Here is an 18,884-nt window from a genome sequence, read left to right on the forward strand (position 1 = left end):
ACAGACAGCAACAAATGAACCACATTTTCCAGACAGCTCGAAGCTGGAGTCAACAACTCCCAAGGAATCCATGTGGCAGAAGTAATGTAAGGGGGGACGGTCCAGGATAGGAGCACCATCCAAGGCATCACAAAGTGAAAGCAGAACAAGGGTGCAGGGTCACAGAAGCACTAAGATCAACGGAGTTCGGCATTTTAGGGTTACCAGGATAGATCTCGGTTGAAGGAAGTAGCAGCCCAACTGCTTACGCCTGTCCTCCCGAATCCTCGGCCCCTTCAAGAAGGCCCGCCTGCTGTTTTCGACAACTTGGCACAAGTCAGGCACAAAAAAGCTAAACCCAGCATTACGCAAACAAGGAAAAGATTCTACTCTTCTTTATTATACAGCAATTGTATTTCATAACTTTACCCACCAAGTCTATCATTTCTTTATAAACGCCAACGAAAAACAACTTCTGGGTTTGAAGAGGCTCAGGAAATAACTTCTTTTCGTAATGATGTCCAGAGCTGAGAAGAAACATTTCCTCCGGGGCCAAGTCTCTGGCACCTATTCAGCTTCTGCTGCCTCTTCGCCCTCCCCACATTCAAACCGCACAAAGTCTACGACAGACACTCCTTGAGGCTGCACATACTGTCCCAACGTGATGGAGGGGTCCAGCAAGTATGGCTGGGACAGCATCTTGGTTTCCGCCTCCCCACCAGGCTCATCATCCAAAGAGCCAACAGAGAGAGGGGCCATGCCCACCACATGCTGCCCAAGGCGGCGACCCAGGTCCTCCAGGCCTGCTTTGCGCTCAGATGTCTCGCAGATGACCAGGGCCCCGTACTTCCCCAGCACCAGGTTGTGGAGCGATGGGCTGTGCATCGCTCCATGGACATAAGAGCCAACGTAGAACCCAGCCGGCACCTTTACCCATGCAGCTCGTTTAAGAGTCATGTTTTCTCCCAGTTTCCCTATAAAAAAGCAAAAACAAGTAACATGCTTCCAGAATATGATGCCTGTGGCAGTACCAAGATACACATAGAAGTGGCTGAGTCGAAGACAGTCCTCTGCATTTACACTGTGAATATGCTATAAGATGGAGAGATACCATTTGCCGTTTAAAGAGGAAAACGTATGTGGGAGGAGAGGGTAGGGGTGGGAGAAATAAAGAATACCTTTATGGAACACCAACAATGTGCCACACTGGTATTTAAAAACACAGGCCATGGTGTGTCACAAAGACCCTGGAGTCAGGTCTCAGTCCTGCCCTTTACCGGCTATATGACCTTAGGCAAGTGACATAAGCCCATTTACGAATTTATCAAGCCTTAGTTTCCTCCTCAACATGGAGATGATGCCACTTACAATAACCTGAAAGCAGGGTTCTAAGGAGATGTAAATAAAATAACATGTAAATGCACTTAATTACATTATCTAGCACAAAGCAGCACTCAAATGCTGGCTATCGTTACTGTGTTAAACTTAGGCTTAGAAAGCTCAAGCTACCCTCCCCCAAGCTCACACAGCTAATACATGCCAGAGCTGGAAGTAAAACCCACATCTCCAAAGCAATTAAGTGTTTTCTTCCCCTGAAATTACCATCCCTCCCGAAAATCACCATAACTGACACAGACAACTCTTCCTCATCCATTGTAGCAGGGAAAAGTCCACAACTAAAAGCCCCAGAAAACCCAAAACCCCAGACCATCGGATAGTTTCAACTTCCTCTCACCAAAAATAAAAATTTTCAGTTTTTTTTTTTTTTGAAGATTTACTTATTGAAGAGTGAGAGGGAGTGGGAGCAAGAGGAGGGGGAGGGGTAGAGGGAGAAGCAGGCTCCCCACTGAGCAGGGAGCCTGACCCAGGGCTCGATCCCAGCACCCCAGGATCATGACCTGAGCCGAAGGCAGACACTTAACCCACTGAGCCACCCAGTTGCCCCCAGAGTTGTTTTTAATAATCAAAAATAATTCCAGGTTTCCCTGTCTCCTCAGGATGCTATCCTCTCTAACATAAGTCCAAATAAGCCAAAAGGTTGGAAAGGGGTTAGGAGACCCCAAAAGGGATCTAGGTAAATATCCCTGCATTAGCCATAGTTATATCTAAAAGTCTTAATGGGGGAGAAATCAAAAGAAATCTTAAAACAACTCAAAGCATCTGAACAATAGTTGATTCTCAGAAATTGACAAGGCTGAAACACCCAGTTCTTCCAGAATTTCTTAATAAGTCCCATTTACAGCTGTCTGCCTGGTTTCTCAGCCATGACTCACTAAAACATCATACATATTTCAAGATAACCTGTTAAAAGCAGAATTGATGCCTTGACTGGAAACGTCAGATGAGCAGTAAATTCCCAGCAAGCTCCAACCCAGCCCTACTCCCCTCCTTCCATCAAGGACATGTAGGAAGAAAGCAAAACCCCCACTAGTTCTGGCACAATGATCCAGATGTGGTTCCTGCGGCCAGTGGTTCTGCAAGAATAAACCTTCACAAATTCAGGATCAGATTTTTCTAAAAAAGAGATCAAATTCCTACACATGATGCCCCCAATTATTCCTGGATCCCTTTATAAATGCGATGAGATGACTCTGGATGTAGTATGTCTCCCACAGTGTATAGAGAGGTAGTCAACCGGAAGAAGTCAAAGGCCATCCCTGCCTAAAGACATGCTTTGTTTGGTCAGCCTGCAGAGTGCAGAAAATGATTTTAATTAGCTGCAAACATCTAAAAACTGAAATTTTTACACACAAAGCTAAATACTTTTGAAGGAATTTAAAAATTCTGACAACGCTGGGACCCCAAGGTAACAACTGGCTAGAGCTTGGTAACAGTTTCCTTCAGCAGAGTGTGGGCTTCTCAGGGAGCCTACAGCTCACTAATGTCTAACACACAACATAACCCACTTCTCACATTCATATTATCTGACCCTTGTGGGCACATGAGCTTCCGATTCCTGATCTAGGTGTGGAAGAATATCAAAGATACCAGGAGGTCCAGTTCATAATTTCCAGTTCCCACAATCCTTACAAATACTCACCAATTGCTAAGGCTAGCTGATCCTTGAGACAGCCCTCTCTCTCGGGCCCAACCGGAAGTTCAGAGAGCTCAGAGGAATTCAAGAAGCCCTAAGTGCACAAAAAAACGAACAAATCAGTTCTGTCCTACTTAAATTACCAAGAGACTAGGCAAAAACAGTTGTTTCTCAAAAAATGATTTAAGACAACCAAGTATAAATGAATGTTTTTGGGTTTTTTAAAAGATTTATTTATTTATTTGAGAGACAGAGCGCAAGAGCGAGTGCGCCTGCACAAGGGAGGGGCAAAGGGAGAGGAAGAGACTTTCAAGCAGACTCCCCGCTGAACGCAGAACCCAATGCGGGGCTCGATCCCAGGACCCTGACACCATGACCTGAGCTGAAACCAAGAGTCAGACACTTAACCCACTGAGCCACCAAGGCTCCCCTAAATGAGTATTTTCATTAAGCCAAAGATATTATAAATTGATAACAGTTCCATTTTTATAAGTATTTTATTCTATCACTGCACCACACCCAATTCCATCTCAATCCCATCCTCTGGCCTTTTTTTTTTTTAATTATTAACATATAAAGTATTATTGGTTTCAGGGGTACAGGTCTGTGATTCAGCAGTCTTACAAAATACACACCAATGTCCATCACCCAGCCACCCCATCCCTCTCATCCCCCTCCACTCCTGTATGGCCTAACTTCTTAAACTGTAGTTTCCAAGAAATCAGGAGCGGTATTTTCAAACAATCATAAAATGTTAAGGCTAAAAAACTGGTTGAATAAACCATAGCATAGCCACATAACGGAAAACTATGCTGCTGGGAAAAAGAAAGAACACAAAAGAAAGATCTGTATGAGCTGCTACAGAGTATTTCCAGGTTATATTATTAAGTGGAAAAAAAAAAACAAATTAAAAGAGTACATATATAGGAGCGACTGCACTGGGCTCCACACTCAGAGGGGAGTCTGCTGGGGATTCTCTCTCTCCTTCTCCCTTTGCCCCTTCCCCCGTACACGCACACTCTTTCTCAAATAATAAATCTTTAAAAAAAAAAAAAGAGTACATGTATATTATACTATCATTTGTGTAAGAAAGAAGCATTTATATAAGTATGCTATTTTTGCAAAAAAGACTTAAAGGATACCCAAAACCAATGAAACTGGTTATCTACAGGAGTAGACAAGAATAAGGTAGAAGGGAGAGAAGGAGTGAGATTTCTGTGTGTGTGTGTGTGTGTGTGTATTACAGCTTTAACTTTCAGAATCTTATTAATGTTTTACATATTCAAAAACAAAATTAGATGAACAAGAATTTGGGGGTAAAACCAAAATTACACAGAAACATAAGACACTAACTGTATTTCAAATGAATAATGTAACTTCACAGAAGGTGGGAAAAAACTAATCCAGTAACTTTCAATAGTCCTTTGGCCATATAACTTCAATATAAAGACAAAAGAACGTCAAAGAAATCTTGAACTCCTTAATAGGTTTGTTATTTGCAGTTGCCAGGTATAGTCATTAAAACAATTTAGTGTGTATTAGAACAATGACAAAATAAGTAAACACTGAAGTTGCTAAGAGCCAGTGTACTAACCATGGGAGAAGGAAGATACAAATATAGAACTGGGAGAGGAAAGGAAGAACCCTGGGATGCAGGATTAGAACTGAAACACACACACACACTTGCTGCATCTGTCTGCTGAAAGAGCAGAGCACCAATGACATCTTAGTAGAAAAAAGCATACCTAATGTCCACATCTTGGTTTCTAAAAACTATTCCCCCATTAAAAATGATCAGGACTCCTTGGAGAAGTGGCTGATTCCATGGTGGGGCAAGGAAAGTATGACATAGGCCCAGAATATCTTGTTATGCCAAAAAGTAAGGAAATACTCAAAAATAATCAATACACTGCAAAAGGTCAACAAAGCCAGCTTACTCTGGTCAAATCCAGGAATAATTTGAACATCAAACTGAATAATGGATTATAAAATGAGTTATAACTTACTGTATAAAATAAGAATCCATGAGTCAATGTCAGTACTAAGTAAAGTAGTAAACACAGGGAAAAGAGAAGTCTCTTACAGTAGAATGCCAACTAATAAAACACATGTAAAAGAAATCATAAGAGTTAGAAAAGTAACCATTATGCAACTCTCATAGTAATAAGTGATCCTGACAAGAGCCATCAATGGATGCTAATGCTTTCAGGTAAAAGTCTGTTGGGGAACTGGACACTTACAGTCTCAAAGAATCTCCCATACAGATTACGTGTTAATTACAAAGAGGAACAGAATAACTTTACAGTGGAGAAACCTGAAAGATACTACCCTGACCAAGAAGAGACCAAAATTAACATCATCAGGGATGAGGGGGTGACTCGTTGGTTGAGCATCCGACTCGATTCCAGCTCAGGTCATGATCTCAGGGTTGTGGGATCGAGCCCCAGGTTGGGCTCCACGCTCAGTGCAGAGTCTGCTTGAGATTCTCTCTCTCCTTCTCCCTCTGCCCCTCCCCTCAGGCACAAGCTCATTCTCACTCTCCCTCTCTCTAAAATAAAAAAATAAAGTCTTCAGGGGCGCCTGGGTGGCTCAGTTGGTTAAGCGACTGCCTTCGGCTCGGGTCATGATCCTGGAGTCCCAGGATCGAGTCCTGCATCGGGCTCCCTGCTCGGCAGGGAGTCTGCTTCTCCCTCTGACCCTATCCCCTCTCATGTGTTCTCTCTCTCTCAAATAAATAAATAAATAAAAATTAAAAAAAATAAAGTCTTCAAAAATTAACATCATCGGGGCGCATGGGTGGCTCAGTCGGTTAAGTGTCTGCCCATGGCTCAGGTCATGATCCCGGGGTCCTGGGATTGAGCCCCAAGTTGGGCTCCCTGCTCAGTGGGGAGTCTGCTTCTCCCTCTTCCTCTGCCCCTCTCCCTGCTTGTGTGCTCTCTCTCATGCTTCCTCTCTCAAATAAATAAAATCTTAATAATAAAAAAATAAAAATTAACATCATCAATAATGGGACCAACGGTCATTACATGCCTCCTGATGTGATATCCTGAGAAAAATACAAGATAATTTAATATTCATGCTAAAAACCCATACTCTAGATATGAAGAAACATCAGACAAACCCGAATTAAAGGACATTCTACAATACTGTCCTCTACTCTTCAAAGTTGGTTTATTCAACCAGTTTTTTAGCCTTAACATTTTATGATGTCAGAAGAGCATGTAACTCTTGATCTCGGGGCTGTAGTTTCAAGCCCCACCTTGGGTATGGAGATTATTTAAAAATAAAATCTTGGGGCGCCTGGGTGGCTCAGTCGGTTGAACGTCTGCCTTCGGCTCAGGTCATGATCTCGGGGTCCTGGGATCGAGCCCCACATCAGACTTCCTGCTCAGCGGGGAGTCTGCTTCTCCCTCTCCCTGTGCAGCTCCCCCTGCTTGTGCTCTCTTGCTCTCTCCCTCTCTCTGTCAAATAAATAAATAAAATCTTTTAAAAATAAATAAATAAATAAAAATAAAATCTTTAAAAAAAAAGGTCAATGTAATGAAAGATAGAAAGGCTGAGAAAGAAAGGACACTAAACAAACATGACAACTAATTGCAACACGTGATACTGGACTGGATCCTAGATCAGAAGAAAAAGTACTAGCTGGTAAAATATGAATATATATCATATATTATAAAAATAAAAATATTGTATCAGTGTTAAAATTCTTGATTGTGATTACTATACTTTGGTTACATAGAAGAATGTAATTTTTAGGAGATAACCTATTCAAGGGAATAAGGGTCCTGATGTCTGCAACATACTTGCAAAAATTTTTTTTAAATAGTGATGGGACACCTAGCTGGCTCAGTTGGTTGAGCATGCAACTCTTGATCTTGGGGTTGTGAGTTCCAGCCCCACGTTGGGTGTAGAGATTACTTAAAAATAAAGTAAAATAAAATAAAATAGTGATGATAACAATACATGTATAAAAAGTAATAAAGCAAGTGTGTCAAAATGTTAACAAATGGTGAATCTAGATGAAAGTACAATGTAGCTTACTGCAGAACACTGGCAACTTTTCTTTAAGTTTGAATTTTTTTCAAAATAAAAGTTAAAAAAAATTAAAGACCAAAAGAGGAAAAAAAATAAACGAAGCTAAAATGAACCAAAATTTCTTGTTACAGATAATGAAAGATAGACAGAGTAAAGTATGTGAATGGCTCAGGGTTACAAATAGAGTTACTGGCAAAGTCAAGATTAGAACTTCTAGGTGTCTATATGTTGCCTAATTGAACATAATAAAAAAAATTAAATTAAATTAAAATTTAAAATTAAAAAAAAAAAAAAGAACTTCTCGGTGTGCCTGGCAGGCTCAGTTGGTAGAGCATGCGACTCTTAATCTTGGGGTTGTGAGTTTGAGCCCCATGTTGGGAGGAAAGAAAAAGGAAGCAAGGAAGGAAGGAAAAAGATTAGAACTTCTAGTTCAAGTTGTTCATCTACTCAATACAGTTCTAAAAAATAGTCTCCACATGGTTTTCCATATAATGACTATTTAACGCCAGTAATAATTAACATTTACCACAAGATCTCAAAGAAGGATAAATAGGAGAAAAAAGTAGTACTAAACACACACACACACACACACACACAAAACTACTGTGAGTAGTTGTTTCGTTTTTGCCTTGATAATAAGGATGCATCAAAGGCAGACTGATATTAATTCCATCCTGGTCCTCCTATGGACAAGAATATGCTTATTCTCCTCAACTGTGCCTTCTCCAATATCTGTATTTACAAATCCTTTTCTTAAAAAAAAAAAAAAAAGAAAAGAAAAGAAAAGAAAGAAATCCTTCCCTCAGGCCATTCTAGATTTCTGAATACAAAGCTTCACCTGATTGGGGTGCCCAGGTGGCCCAGTCGGTTAAGTTTCCAGCTCTTGATTTCAGCTCAGGTCTTTTCAAGGGATTGAGGCCCCCACCCCGGGGAGTCTGGAGCCCTGCATGGGGCTCCGCCCTTGGCAGGGAGTCTGCTTGGGATTCTCTCCCTCGCCCTCGCCCCTCCCCCCAACTCAGGCGCACACTCTCGCTCTTTCTAGAATGGACAGGTCTTTAAAAAAAAAAAAAAACGGGGCACCTGGGTGGCTCAGATAGCTAAGCGTCTGCCTTCAACTCAGGTCATGATCCCAGGGTCCTGGAATCGAGTCCCCCATCAGGCTCCCAGCTCAGCAGGGAGTCTGCTTCTCCCTCTCCCTCTGCCTCTCTCCCTGCTCATGCTCTCTGTATCCTCTGTATCAAATGAATAAATTAAAAAAAAAAAAAAAAACTTAAAAAAAAAAAGAAAGAAAAGCTTTACCTGATTTGATAGACTCTACCCCACTGGCATTCATTCATTCATTCATTCAACAGATTTTATGAGCCCCAACCAAATGCTGGGCCCACTCCTCTTTCACCAGAGACACAGTAGTGAAAAGACAAATTCTCTGCCTCATGAAACTCACATTCTATTGGGGAAGACAAACAACATATAAATAAGTAAAAACATAAGTATATAGTATTATAACAAAAATTTTTCAATGAAGCAAAATAAGGGGATAGAGCAACAGGAAGGATACTCCTCTACAAAGAGATAACATTTACGCAGGGACATGAAGTAAAGGAGTGAGACATGAGAATGTCTGAAAAAAAGGGAACAGCAAAGACCCTAAGAAAGGGGTGTGTGTGTAAATCCAGCATATTGACAGACAATCCCAAAACTCACTTTACTGTATGTGGAGAGTTGATCCTTTAGGTTCTGACAATGCAACAGGGTCCCCAGGGCGACTTGCTGGACCAACTGTTGAAATTTTAAATTTCTGGAAACAAAATCTGTCTCACAGTTTACCTGGTGGGAACAAATTGATGTTGTTGTATAAGCTGTTTACGGACAGTTTGCAAAAGTGCCTTAAAATTGGAGAGTAAACCAAGGTACTGCAGAACAAGCTGCAGACTCAACAAAACAGAAATAAAGGACCCTAGAATTTTAAGGCTTCAGTCCCTCTCCTAGCTTGAGGCCAGAAACTGAATGCCGTGATTCCTGCTCTGCCAATGAGTTAGCAATGACCCGCATGTTCAAAAGATGGTTCCATAATGTCCCCAAAGGACTCACTACACGTTCACCACTTGCAGGTGGCTGCAGGCCATCAACACCTCATTCTCCAGCCTCCTCCAACACCAAACCACTTTTGCTGTCAGTATGCTTATCTCCTTTTCTCACTCTAAACTAATCCACACCTGATTCTTCACCAGTTGAGGCCCCTAAACCTCCTCTAAAACAGCTACATGCTATCCATCAACTAATTAATGTAACTCCTAGCTTTTAAATCTAACTGTTCCAGGAAACAATCAGTGGCAAGGTATAAGGCTATAGGACTCACATTTAGAAGTACAGGTTTGCCCCACTATCCCCACGTAGAGTGTTCCTATGAAACCTTTTGTAAGCCAAAATGGCATAAAGCGAAAAATCAATTACCATTAATTCATATAGACATGGATGCACAAAATAAATCGACCTAGAGCACAGATGCTCACAAAATTCAAAGCTATGGCGGCTTGATGCTGAGTGTAGTTTGGGGGGGGGGGGTAGTTTGGCAGGGCAACTCTTGCTGCTGGGGTGCCCCCTGCCTCTATAACGACTCAGTGCAAAACCAACGCTGAATGCTATTTTCACTTTTTGCCTTTTTTCATAAAAGTGAAAGTACTCTCTGAATTTCTTTCGGTTAACAAAAAACAAAAACAGGTACAAATGTAGGTCTTTTGTAAAAGCAAAGTGTGTAACTCAAACTTTCAAAAAGTGGGGGATATCTGTAATCTTTTTGACTTCTAGACATTTAATCGTCAACACACCTGTGCATTTCTATACATAAGTGAATTTACAATAACTGTGGTCTCACCGGTTCAATTCTAACAACCTTTTGTGGTTCTCAAACACCTCTTCTTGAAGGATGCAAAGGGTCTACCACAAAGCTTTCGGCCCAAGGGGCTGCTGTTCCTGGTTATCTAGAATTCCGACAACTCACCTCTACTAACACAGTTGTGTTTCCATCCTGAAGCAGCCCAATCAGACCTTCTTTAGTCTTCCTGCCATGGAGTTTGGCAGCTCTGCTCCAGCCTTCCTTCTGGGCCTGTTTGTGGAGCCAGCTCTCTGCCTATAAATTAAAAATAGGGCAGATGACAAAGTCATAGAATTTAGAACTGAACGGAGCTCTAAAATATGTTCAGGTTCCCTAATTCTTTCTGCTCTTCAGTCCTATAATGGAAACTAAAGCAATCTATCGTTTACTGGCAGCCTACCACTGAATGCCAAATATCAGGCATTGTGCCTGGTGCTTTGGATAAATGTAATCTTCACAACCACCCTATGGAGGAGACAGTAGCATTTTTATTATACGGACCAGAACAATGCAACTCTGAAAAATTAAGGTATCCAAGATCGCAGGGTTAGAGTGAGGACACCACAGTCTGAGTCCTGGTCCGTCTGACTCCCAAAGCCCACACAAGCCCTTTGGGCTCCAAGCAGCAGGAAACAGCATAGCAGTCGTGCTTGGAATAAAGTTTGTTAACCATGGGATCCTGAGTTAACGGCTTCCGGAGTCAAAACACAGTCAAAAGGTGAGGTTGTCACCTGTCAGAATCCTATCTGCAGTTCTGCGCAGCACGTCTAATTTACTGCGCCCCGGCAGCACCTCCCTGAGAGACTGAGGTCGAGCCCTAGTACCCCGCCCTGCTCCCCTCGTCCTCCTCCCCCACACCTGTTTGAGATCCCCGCCACAAGTCTCCAGGGCTTTCTTGCAGTTTACAAAGGAATAGCCTGTTTTTCGCCGTAGCTTCATGAGAAGCTCCTTGCTGCAGGCCGAGGAAGAGAGCCGGGGCCCTGGGCGCAATGTGTGCCACGGCTGAGGCGCCTGAAGCAGAAGGGGTCCCGCCTGCAGAGGTAAGAAGAAAGGGATGAGAAGCAGGAAGCAGCCAGGAGCTCCGGCGGGTGGAGAGCACGCCGGCAGGGAGGCCACTAGGAGACACTGGGGCTCCGGGGGTGGGAGAAGGCAGCCAACGGCGGGGGGGGGGGGGGGGCGCGCAGAGAAAATGGGGGGAAGGGTGGGATGGCGTCGAACGGGGGACGGAGGAAGGGAAGGCTGCGTTCCGAGTGCACAGAACTGCAAGGAAGGCGGGACGGCGGGGGGAGGACCCAGAACCCCCACCGGGCAGCTCCCGGCCCGCGCGGCCAGGGAGAAGCGCAACGACCGCAGCAGCGACATCTCTCTGGCCCCAGAGTACACCGCAGCCGGCCGGCGCACCAGTGAGGCCACAGGCCTACGGCGCGGCGGCAGGGCCAAACCTCTCCACCGCAACGCGCCAAGAGAGGACGGCGCCACCTGCTGGCCGGGGTGGGCACACTCGCCGCTTCTACTTCGCTTTCGGAGACTATTTCACAAGGGAATTACCCCCCCACACCCCACCCCACCCCACCCCACCCCCCGCCGTAGGTAAAATAACAGAAACCATGAGACAGAGTTGTCGCAAAATAACAATTCGAGACATGTGCAAACATTTTATGTTTCTTTATTTCCGTTCATCTTTCATAGTCATCCATTTAGGACTCATGACAAACTTGTGAGGTGGGGGGCGGTTCAGAAAATTGGCCAAGGGCACCTGAGGAAGTAGGGGTGGAGTCCTTTCAACAAACCCTGTAAATATTTGTTGAATGAGCAAAGTATTTACTGAACATCTACTGTATGCCAGAACTGCTAGGCTCCAGGGAATTAGAGAAGAGTAAACCACAGCCTACCGTCCAAGGTAATCTAATGGTGAGAAAAGAGGGAACAGACAAGTGACCACGCAAGACAAGGTAAGTCCCATAAGATGAACAAATAGTGAAAGGGTCTCCAGGGAGAAAGAAATCACAACCAAACAGGAGGCTCCGTAAAAGCTTTTTTCAGGAAAGAGGCGAAAAGTAATAAAGATTTTGACAGGTAGAAAGAGCCCTTCCAGGCAGGGAATCACCAAAAAGAATGAAGAAAACAAGGAATTTGGGTGTGGAAATAGGGAACAAAGAGTAGACATTTGGAATTTGTCCAGAGGTTGCAATACATGTAGGAAACCAGTTGAAAATGAAATAGAAGGGTAATTTGGGATCACACAGGATAGACTGAGTACCAAGCCAAGGAGCTTACTCTTGCTGTAGGCATCAGAAGCTCATCAGAGCTGATTTGGGAAGATCAAAAAGAGTTTGATAAGTGGCTTGAAAGGGAGAGAATGGAGGCCAGGAGTCCAGAGGAGGTGATATGTGGCCCAAGGAGTAAAAGAGAGCCCCAAGCAGAGGTAGCGCAGTGGGAAGAGAAAAGAGGTGAAGACAAAACACATTAGCAAGGAAGGACAGAGCTTGGAAACCTAAGGAAAACTCAAAGATGAGAAGAACCTAGTACTTAGTGATCACGGTTCCAGCTCCAAAAAGGATGAAGAAGCTGTAGTCCAAAGGACAGCTCTGCTGCCCATCCCCAGCATCAGGGCAGGCAGGACTTGACCCAGTTAGAGCCATGGTCCCACCAGACTGTCTTCAGAAGCAAGAAGTGTGTAGTCTGAGGTTTCTTCCTTCCTAGCCCCCCAGCAAAAGCATGAGTTCATTGGATGCAGAGATGATCTTCTTTCCCTTTAAAAAAAAATTCCATTCGAATCTGGCAGGAAAAAAAAAAGTCCATTCTGTATAAAAAAAAACAACAGCAGGACTGGAAGGGTTCAGGAACAGTCTCTCTGCAGCCACTGATCTCACCTCCCATTTGCCTCCCCCACCCCTAAAAATCCTGGACACCTTCCTCGTTTCGTCCTCTGAGAATGGGAACTGGGAACTTCCTTTGTGCTCTAACCCAGTGCTATTTAGGGCTCTAAGATTCCTAGCAAGCAGGCACCTCCCTGCATCAGCCTAAGAGTATCTGGGGCAACAAAGAGGGAAGGAGGAAAGAGAGAAGCAAGGGAAACCCAGACTTTTCTTCCCCTTGTTTATGGCTTTGGAGATACAGCAGTTCCTTTCTTAGGACAAGGGGTTCAGAGGAGCAGAAGGGTGATGTCAAGCAGGTCTTGGTTCCCTGTGCCTGGCCCTATAGATGTTGACATTCTCATCCTCATCCCGCTGGGCCAGCTCCAGTTGGAAATGCTGGGGCAGGAGGTGCTGAAAGAAGCTCTCTGTCCCGTGCTCCTCTCTCATCTTGGAGGCCAGATAGATGGTGCCATGGGGCCCGCATAGGTGTTGGAGAGTGCCCAGCAGCAGTGGGAAGGTGGGCTCCAGGTACACGATATCAGCCCCCAGCACCAGGTCATAGTCTCCAGGGAAGACATGCTGGTCAATCCCCCAGGACAAGGCGCGGACCTGGGCCTGGCCTCCAGCTGGCACATTGGCCTGGACGTTGCCCTGGATCTGCTCTAGGGCCAGGGGCAGGTCAGTGATGGTAACATCCCCCCCTGAGAGAGAGGAAGGAGGAGAAATGCAAGTCAGACCGACCAACCAAGGAGTCTCGGCTCCTACCCAGAAGGTCCAGAGACCACAGGGCCTAGAGGACGGTGTTTTGACAGCGCGGGAGTGTGCACTTTGGCTTTTAGTTACCCTAACCTCCATCTCACCCCCTGCCATGCTCATTACTCGTTACTCTACGTTCTACACCATCAACGTTGTCTCGGAGCTAATCTTCAACCTCTCTGCCCAACACACAACTGTCAGATGTCAGCAGAAGCCTGGGCAGGACTAAGCTGGAGGCAATGTATGTATCCAGCCCCTACTTACCCAAACCCAACTTCATGGGTCTGGAAAGCTTCCCAGAAGATATGGCCTCAGCGAGCCTTAAAGGACAAGTAGGAGTTAGTTAGGTGGAGCTTTCCAAGCAGATAACAAAAAGTACAAAGGCCTGGGGGCGAGAGCAATGCATATTCAAGGAAGGCTGAACCTTAGGGGATGTGGAAGGAAGGAGAAAAGTATCAAGACCTGAGGATAATGATGACATGCTGAAGAGACTCAGGATTGATCCCGAGGGTGGTATGTTTTATAGGTAGAAGCAGAGAGTGAAGATAATCAGATTAGCACCTCAGAAAGCTCCATTCATGCAAGAAATATATGTATTGAGCCCCTACTAAATTCGGGCAGCACAGTGGTGAGCAAGATAAAACCTCAGCCTTCCTTGAGTTTTATTAGAAAGGTAGAGACACACTAGGTACTGCAAAACTAATCATGTTCATGACGACTGTTACAGACACAGGAAGTATTAAGAATTCATTCATTCATTAATATTTATTATGTGTCTCTATGCCAGGTGCTGAGAATATAGCAGTGAACCACTCAGATAAGAATTCCTCCCCTCATAGGGATTACAGTCTAGTGGCAAAAAATGGGCAACAAACAAAACAAATCAAAGAAAATACACTGTACATCAGATGCTACGGTGAAGCATTAAGCAGAGAAGGGGGTAAGAATTTTGCTTCAGAGATGGGGCAGGGAATGTAATTTTAAACTGAGTGGTTAGGAAAAGCCTCACTCAACAGATTATGTTTGGGCAAAGACCTGAAGGAAATGATGGAGCAAACCATGTGGACCTCTCAGGCTAAATGTACCAAATAAGGGACTAACAAGGGCAAAGACCTTGAGGCAGGAGAGTGTCAGCAGGTCTGAGAAAAAGCAGGAAGACCAGTGGCTGGAGCAGAGGCTGCTGGAGATGCTCTCTCTCCCTCTCCCTCTGCCCCTCCCCCCACTCTCTAAAATAAATAAACAAATAAAAATCTTTGAAATAAACAAATGAATAAAAGGATCACTCTGACTGCTGTGATGAGAAAGGACAGCAGAGGGGCAAGGTCAAAAGCAAAGAGATCAGTTAGGAGGCAGCTACAGTAATCCAGGTGAGACGTGATGCTCATTTGAACCAGGGCATTAGCCACATCTAAGAAGTGCTCAGATCCTTAATGCTTCTGAAGGTACAGTCAACAGGATTTGCTGAGAGATTGGACACACAATACAAGAGAGAGAGGATGTTTGACCCGACTAACTAGAAGACCGAAATGCTATTTACTCGGCGGAGAAGGCTGTAGGAGGAGCAGGACTGGACAGGAAGATCATGAGTTTCTGTCTAAGTGAAATGCCCACCAGATAATCACATGAAGATATCAGGTAGGTAGGACGTTCCACAAATAAATCTGGAGATGGAAATGGGAGTTATAGGGTCATGAGCACAGAAAGGGCATTTAAAGCCATGAGGTGATGGAATTGCTGGGGAGTGTAGACAGAAAAGGGAAGGGTCAAAGGACTACTCCTGAGCTCTGGGGCACTCAAACTTACAGTTGTCAAGAGGAAAAGGAACCAACAAAGGAGACTGGAAAAGAGTGCCAGTGAGGTGGGCAGAAAGCAGAAGTGTGGTACCCTGGAAATGAAAGGAAGCACATCAAGGAGGAGGGAGAGTCAAATGCTGCAAAGTCAAGTCAAGTGGGCTCATCACCAACTCCTGTACTTACCAACATGGAGTTGGAAATGAAGCTCACCACCTTGACTGCTGCGACTGGGGGCGGGAATGTGGAATGGACTGAGGAAAGAAGAGTAAGACAGGTACTACAGACGAAGAGGATTAACTCTTTTGAGTTTTGGTGTAAAGCAGAACAGAGAAATGGGGTGGTAACTGAAAGAATATGTAGGACAACAGTTTTTTCTAAGAGAAAATATAGCATATTTATAGATGTATATAGGGGTATGTGTATCTATTCAGAATGTTCCAGAGAAAAGAAAAAACTGTTAACGCAGGAGGGACTGGGGATGGGGGGGAGGTTTGCTGGAACAATGTCTTTGAGTAGATGAGAAGGTTCAGGGTCTTGTGACAAATGGAGGGCTTGACCTTAGCTATGAGCACAGAGTGTTTATCCATGGTAACAGGAGAGAAGGCAACACTTAAAATAGACACAGGCAGTTAGGTGAGTAGACATTGTGATAGGAACATGTGAACATGTTCTATAAGAAAACAGAAGCAATCAGAAGAGATGGGCAACAAAGTCATCAGCTGAGGGTGAAGACAGGGGAGGAGGCATGTAGAGGTTCGAAGGGCAAGAAGATAAGAAACAGATGTTTGGGAGAGCGGAAGAATACGTGGACAAGGGAAGTGTAATAGACTAGCTGGGCAGCAGTTAAGGACTTGCCTAAGGTTAGTAAAGACAAATTCAAAATGAAACCAGTCAGCACGGTTGTATATATACTAGGAGGGCCTAAACTAATCTGGAGGTGGGGATATCAAAGAGGCCTTCCCTTGGAAGTGATGCTTGAGCTGAGCACTGAAGGATGCATATGAATTAACCAGGTGGTCCAAGGATTCCAGGCATAGAGTACAGTCTGTATGAAGGCTCCATGGATGGGAACATCAAGACAGACTTGAGGCCCTGAGAGACGGGTAACAGACAGCATGAGGAGCACAAGAAAGGAGGGAGAGGCACAGAAAGAAGCCAGAGAGAGAGGTAGGACCTTGGAGGCCATGCTAAAGGTATTGGTTTGGTCTTGAAAGAACAAGAAGTCATTGAAAGATGGGAGTGAGAGGTGATTATAGCTGCATCTTGAAAAGATCACTCTGCTGGGTAGAGTGGACAGAGGTCTAGGTGGGGGCAAGGAGTAAAGCAGAAGACAAGTTGGCCTAAATGCAGCAGTGCAGGCAAGTGACTGTGGTGGCATGGACTGGGGAGCCATCAGTGTTGATGGAGAAACGTGAGATTCGAGAGATTTTTAGAAGATAAAATCAGTAGGACTCAAGTAATGGCTATGGGGGTGAGAAAAAGTGGCATGTCAAAGGTGATATCTAGGTTTCCCACTGGATGGATGATGGTTTGATTCACTGAGATGGGGAAGCCTGAAGGAGAAACAGCCTGCATGCAGGAAGAACACAAGATCTAGTTCTAGCATGCTCACCTTCCCATGGGAAAGCTTGAAGACTTGTGAAAACCCAAGGAAGAAACAACAGTGGCCTGAACTGGAGATGGTAGGAAGAGGAGCAGACAATTGGGAAAATATTAAGGACCTATGACCCACAGATCTGACTGACTGCCGGGATGTGAGCGGGAGAGGGCAAGGGACAAGATGACAGCCAGATTTCTTACTTGGCAGCTGGATAGGGGGCAAAGGAGGAGAAGCCAGTCTTTGAGCAAATGGACATACGTGTTCCCATCCATATTACACACTTTTCTCCCATTTTAGCATAACTGCCCACCTCTCCTCTGCTCTTCCTTCGTGGAAAATTTCTTTTAACACTCCCTTGGTTCTTTGTGAGCCTGCTATGTTTGCACTGTTCACCTTCTCATCTGACAGTGCTTCTCTTTGAAGTCCCAGTGAGTCAAGGGAGACATAGCCAGAGCATGTCCACTTGCCCTGTGCATACACAGGCATAATTCCCCCACCTTCCCCACTAGACCATAAGCTCCTCGGGAACAGGAGAGCTGTCTCACTCACTGTTGTATCCCAATACCTGGCATGACAGACGACTCCAAATAGATATTGACTGAATGAATACAAGAATGAATGCCTGCCTCTGGGAAGACTTCCCTGAATGTGACCTAGTTGTGTTCCCAAGAACAAAGACATTGGCATTACTAGGGAGATGACATCATAAGTGTTTTAAATGAATGTTTTGGATGTGAGGTTGTGCCTGCCCATTAGATTATAAATTGAGGAACTGTTTCCTTTGTAGTTTTGGATCCTTGACAAAAGTGAAGCAAAATTTTCCTTACTTTTTCCTTTCCCAAGTCTGTGGTGCCTAATTCCTACCCCACTTGCCCCACAAAAAACAACCCTCAAGAATTCACCCTTATTTCTCCCAAGCAGTCAAAACCTTAAAAATCTAATATCTATTCATAATAAAGTTATAAAGCATTCCTCAGGTTTAACACATGCAGATTGCTCCCCCTACAGAATGCCCCCAAAGGGGATGCATTTTGACAAAATACCATGTCGAAAGCAAAGGTGGTTTTAAGTGACAGCATTATTCATGAAATCACAAAGAGCAAAAGGGTAGAAAAAAACTCCTACTAAGGCCTGCCCGGTTTTTATTTCCTGCCCCCAAATCAACCACCCTGGGTGTTTTCTCTGGCACACAGAAAGAGGCGCGCACACACACACACACACACACACACTTTGTTAAAAAGAGACTGGTCTGGTCGCAAATCACTCCCCTCTCCCAAGAATCCAGGGAGTGACAATTTCTCCACCACCCAGCGCCACCCCCCCCCACTCCCGCCACAAAGCTCACGCACCCTGCAGCGCGGCCAAGATCCCCACGATGCCCGTCCCTGCGCCTAGTTCGATCACTTTCTTGTCTCGGAAATCCACATTTTGACTTTCAAAATAGTTGCACAGGCTCAGAGCCTACGGAGGAAAAAGAGAGAAGAGAGAGAAAAAGACTGTCGCGGGGATGTTTCCATATGGAAGAGGGAGAGTCCGGGGTCCGGACCTCCCGGGGACGCTCGCCCAGAGCCGCCCACTCCTCACCGCGTCCCACACGCGCGCCGCCACCCCAAGGCGGGACCCGAAGTTCTGTGTGATGCTCAGCACGTGCCCACAGAAACAGAACCGGCTCTTCTCCGAGTAAGAGTCCGCGAAGAGCCCGACTTCCCGCGGGAACACGGATTCGAGCTCTGATTCACGATCTGGGCAGGGGTCCGCCATCTGGCTGAGAGCGCGCGCGGACCCCGCGGCTAGCGCTGGTATCCCGGATCTGGGACCGGGTGGGGGTGGGGGGCCGCGGGTCGTCCCGGCTTCTCCGTGGCAGCGAGCCCCGCCTCTCCGAGTTTGCCCTCCTCCCTTCAGTTTGACTTCCTGGAGGTGGGATGAGGAGCCGCCCCTCCCGCTCCGGTCC

The 18,884-nt window shown here is 45.1% G+C and overlaps 2 protein-coding genes across 3 annotated transcripts; both read right to left on the minus strand.

The window, feature by feature from the left end:
• Positions 1 to 358: 358 nt before the first annotated feature.
• Positions 359 to 11,362, minus strand: TSFM (Ts translation elongation factor, mitochondrial). 2 transcript variants are annotated; one of them, XM_035002267.1, is made up of 6 exons: positions 11,232 to 11,362; positions 10,785 to 10,958; positions 10,053 to 10,181; positions 8,756 to 8,878; positions 3,020 to 3,107; positions 359 to 953 (listed from the first exon to the last, which is right to left on the minus strand). In XM_035002267.1, exons 1-6 carry the CDS (start codon positions 11,286 to 11,288, stop codon positions 547 to 549), a joined length of 978 nt encoding a protein of 325 aa, XP_034858158.1. In that variant the 5' UTR covers positions 11,289 to 11,362; the 3' UTR covers positions 359 to 546. The 2 variants fall into 2 exon arrangements, with proteins under 2 accessions (XP_034858158.1, XP_034858157.1); XM_035002266.1 differs by having other exon boundaries at positions 11,226 to 11,312.
• Positions 11,363 to 11,575: 213 nt separating this feature from the next.
• EEF1AKMT3 (EEF1A lysine methyltransferase 3) lies at positions 11,576 to 18,828 on the minus strand. Its single transcript, XM_035002270.1, has 3 exons — positions 18,518 to 18,828; positions 18,283 to 18,394; positions 11,576 to 13,485 (listed from the first exon to the last, which is right to left on the minus strand). Exons 1-3 carry the CDS (start codon positions 18,692 to 18,694, stop codon positions 13,094 to 13,096), a joined length of 681 nt encoding a protein of 226 aa, XP_034858161.1. The 5' UTR covers positions 18,695 to 18,828; the 3' UTR covers positions 11,576 to 13,093.
• Between the last annotated feature and the right edge of the window lie 56 nt (positions 18,829 to 18,884).

This window comes from Mirounga leonina, unplaced genomic scaffold (assembly GCF_011800145.1).
Source record: "Mirounga leonina isolate KUSES-001 unplaced genomic scaffold, KU_Mleo_1.0 Mir_126, whole genome shotgun sequence".
NCBI lineage: Eukaryota > Metazoa > Chordata > Mammalia > Carnivora > Phocidae > Mirounga > Mirounga leonina.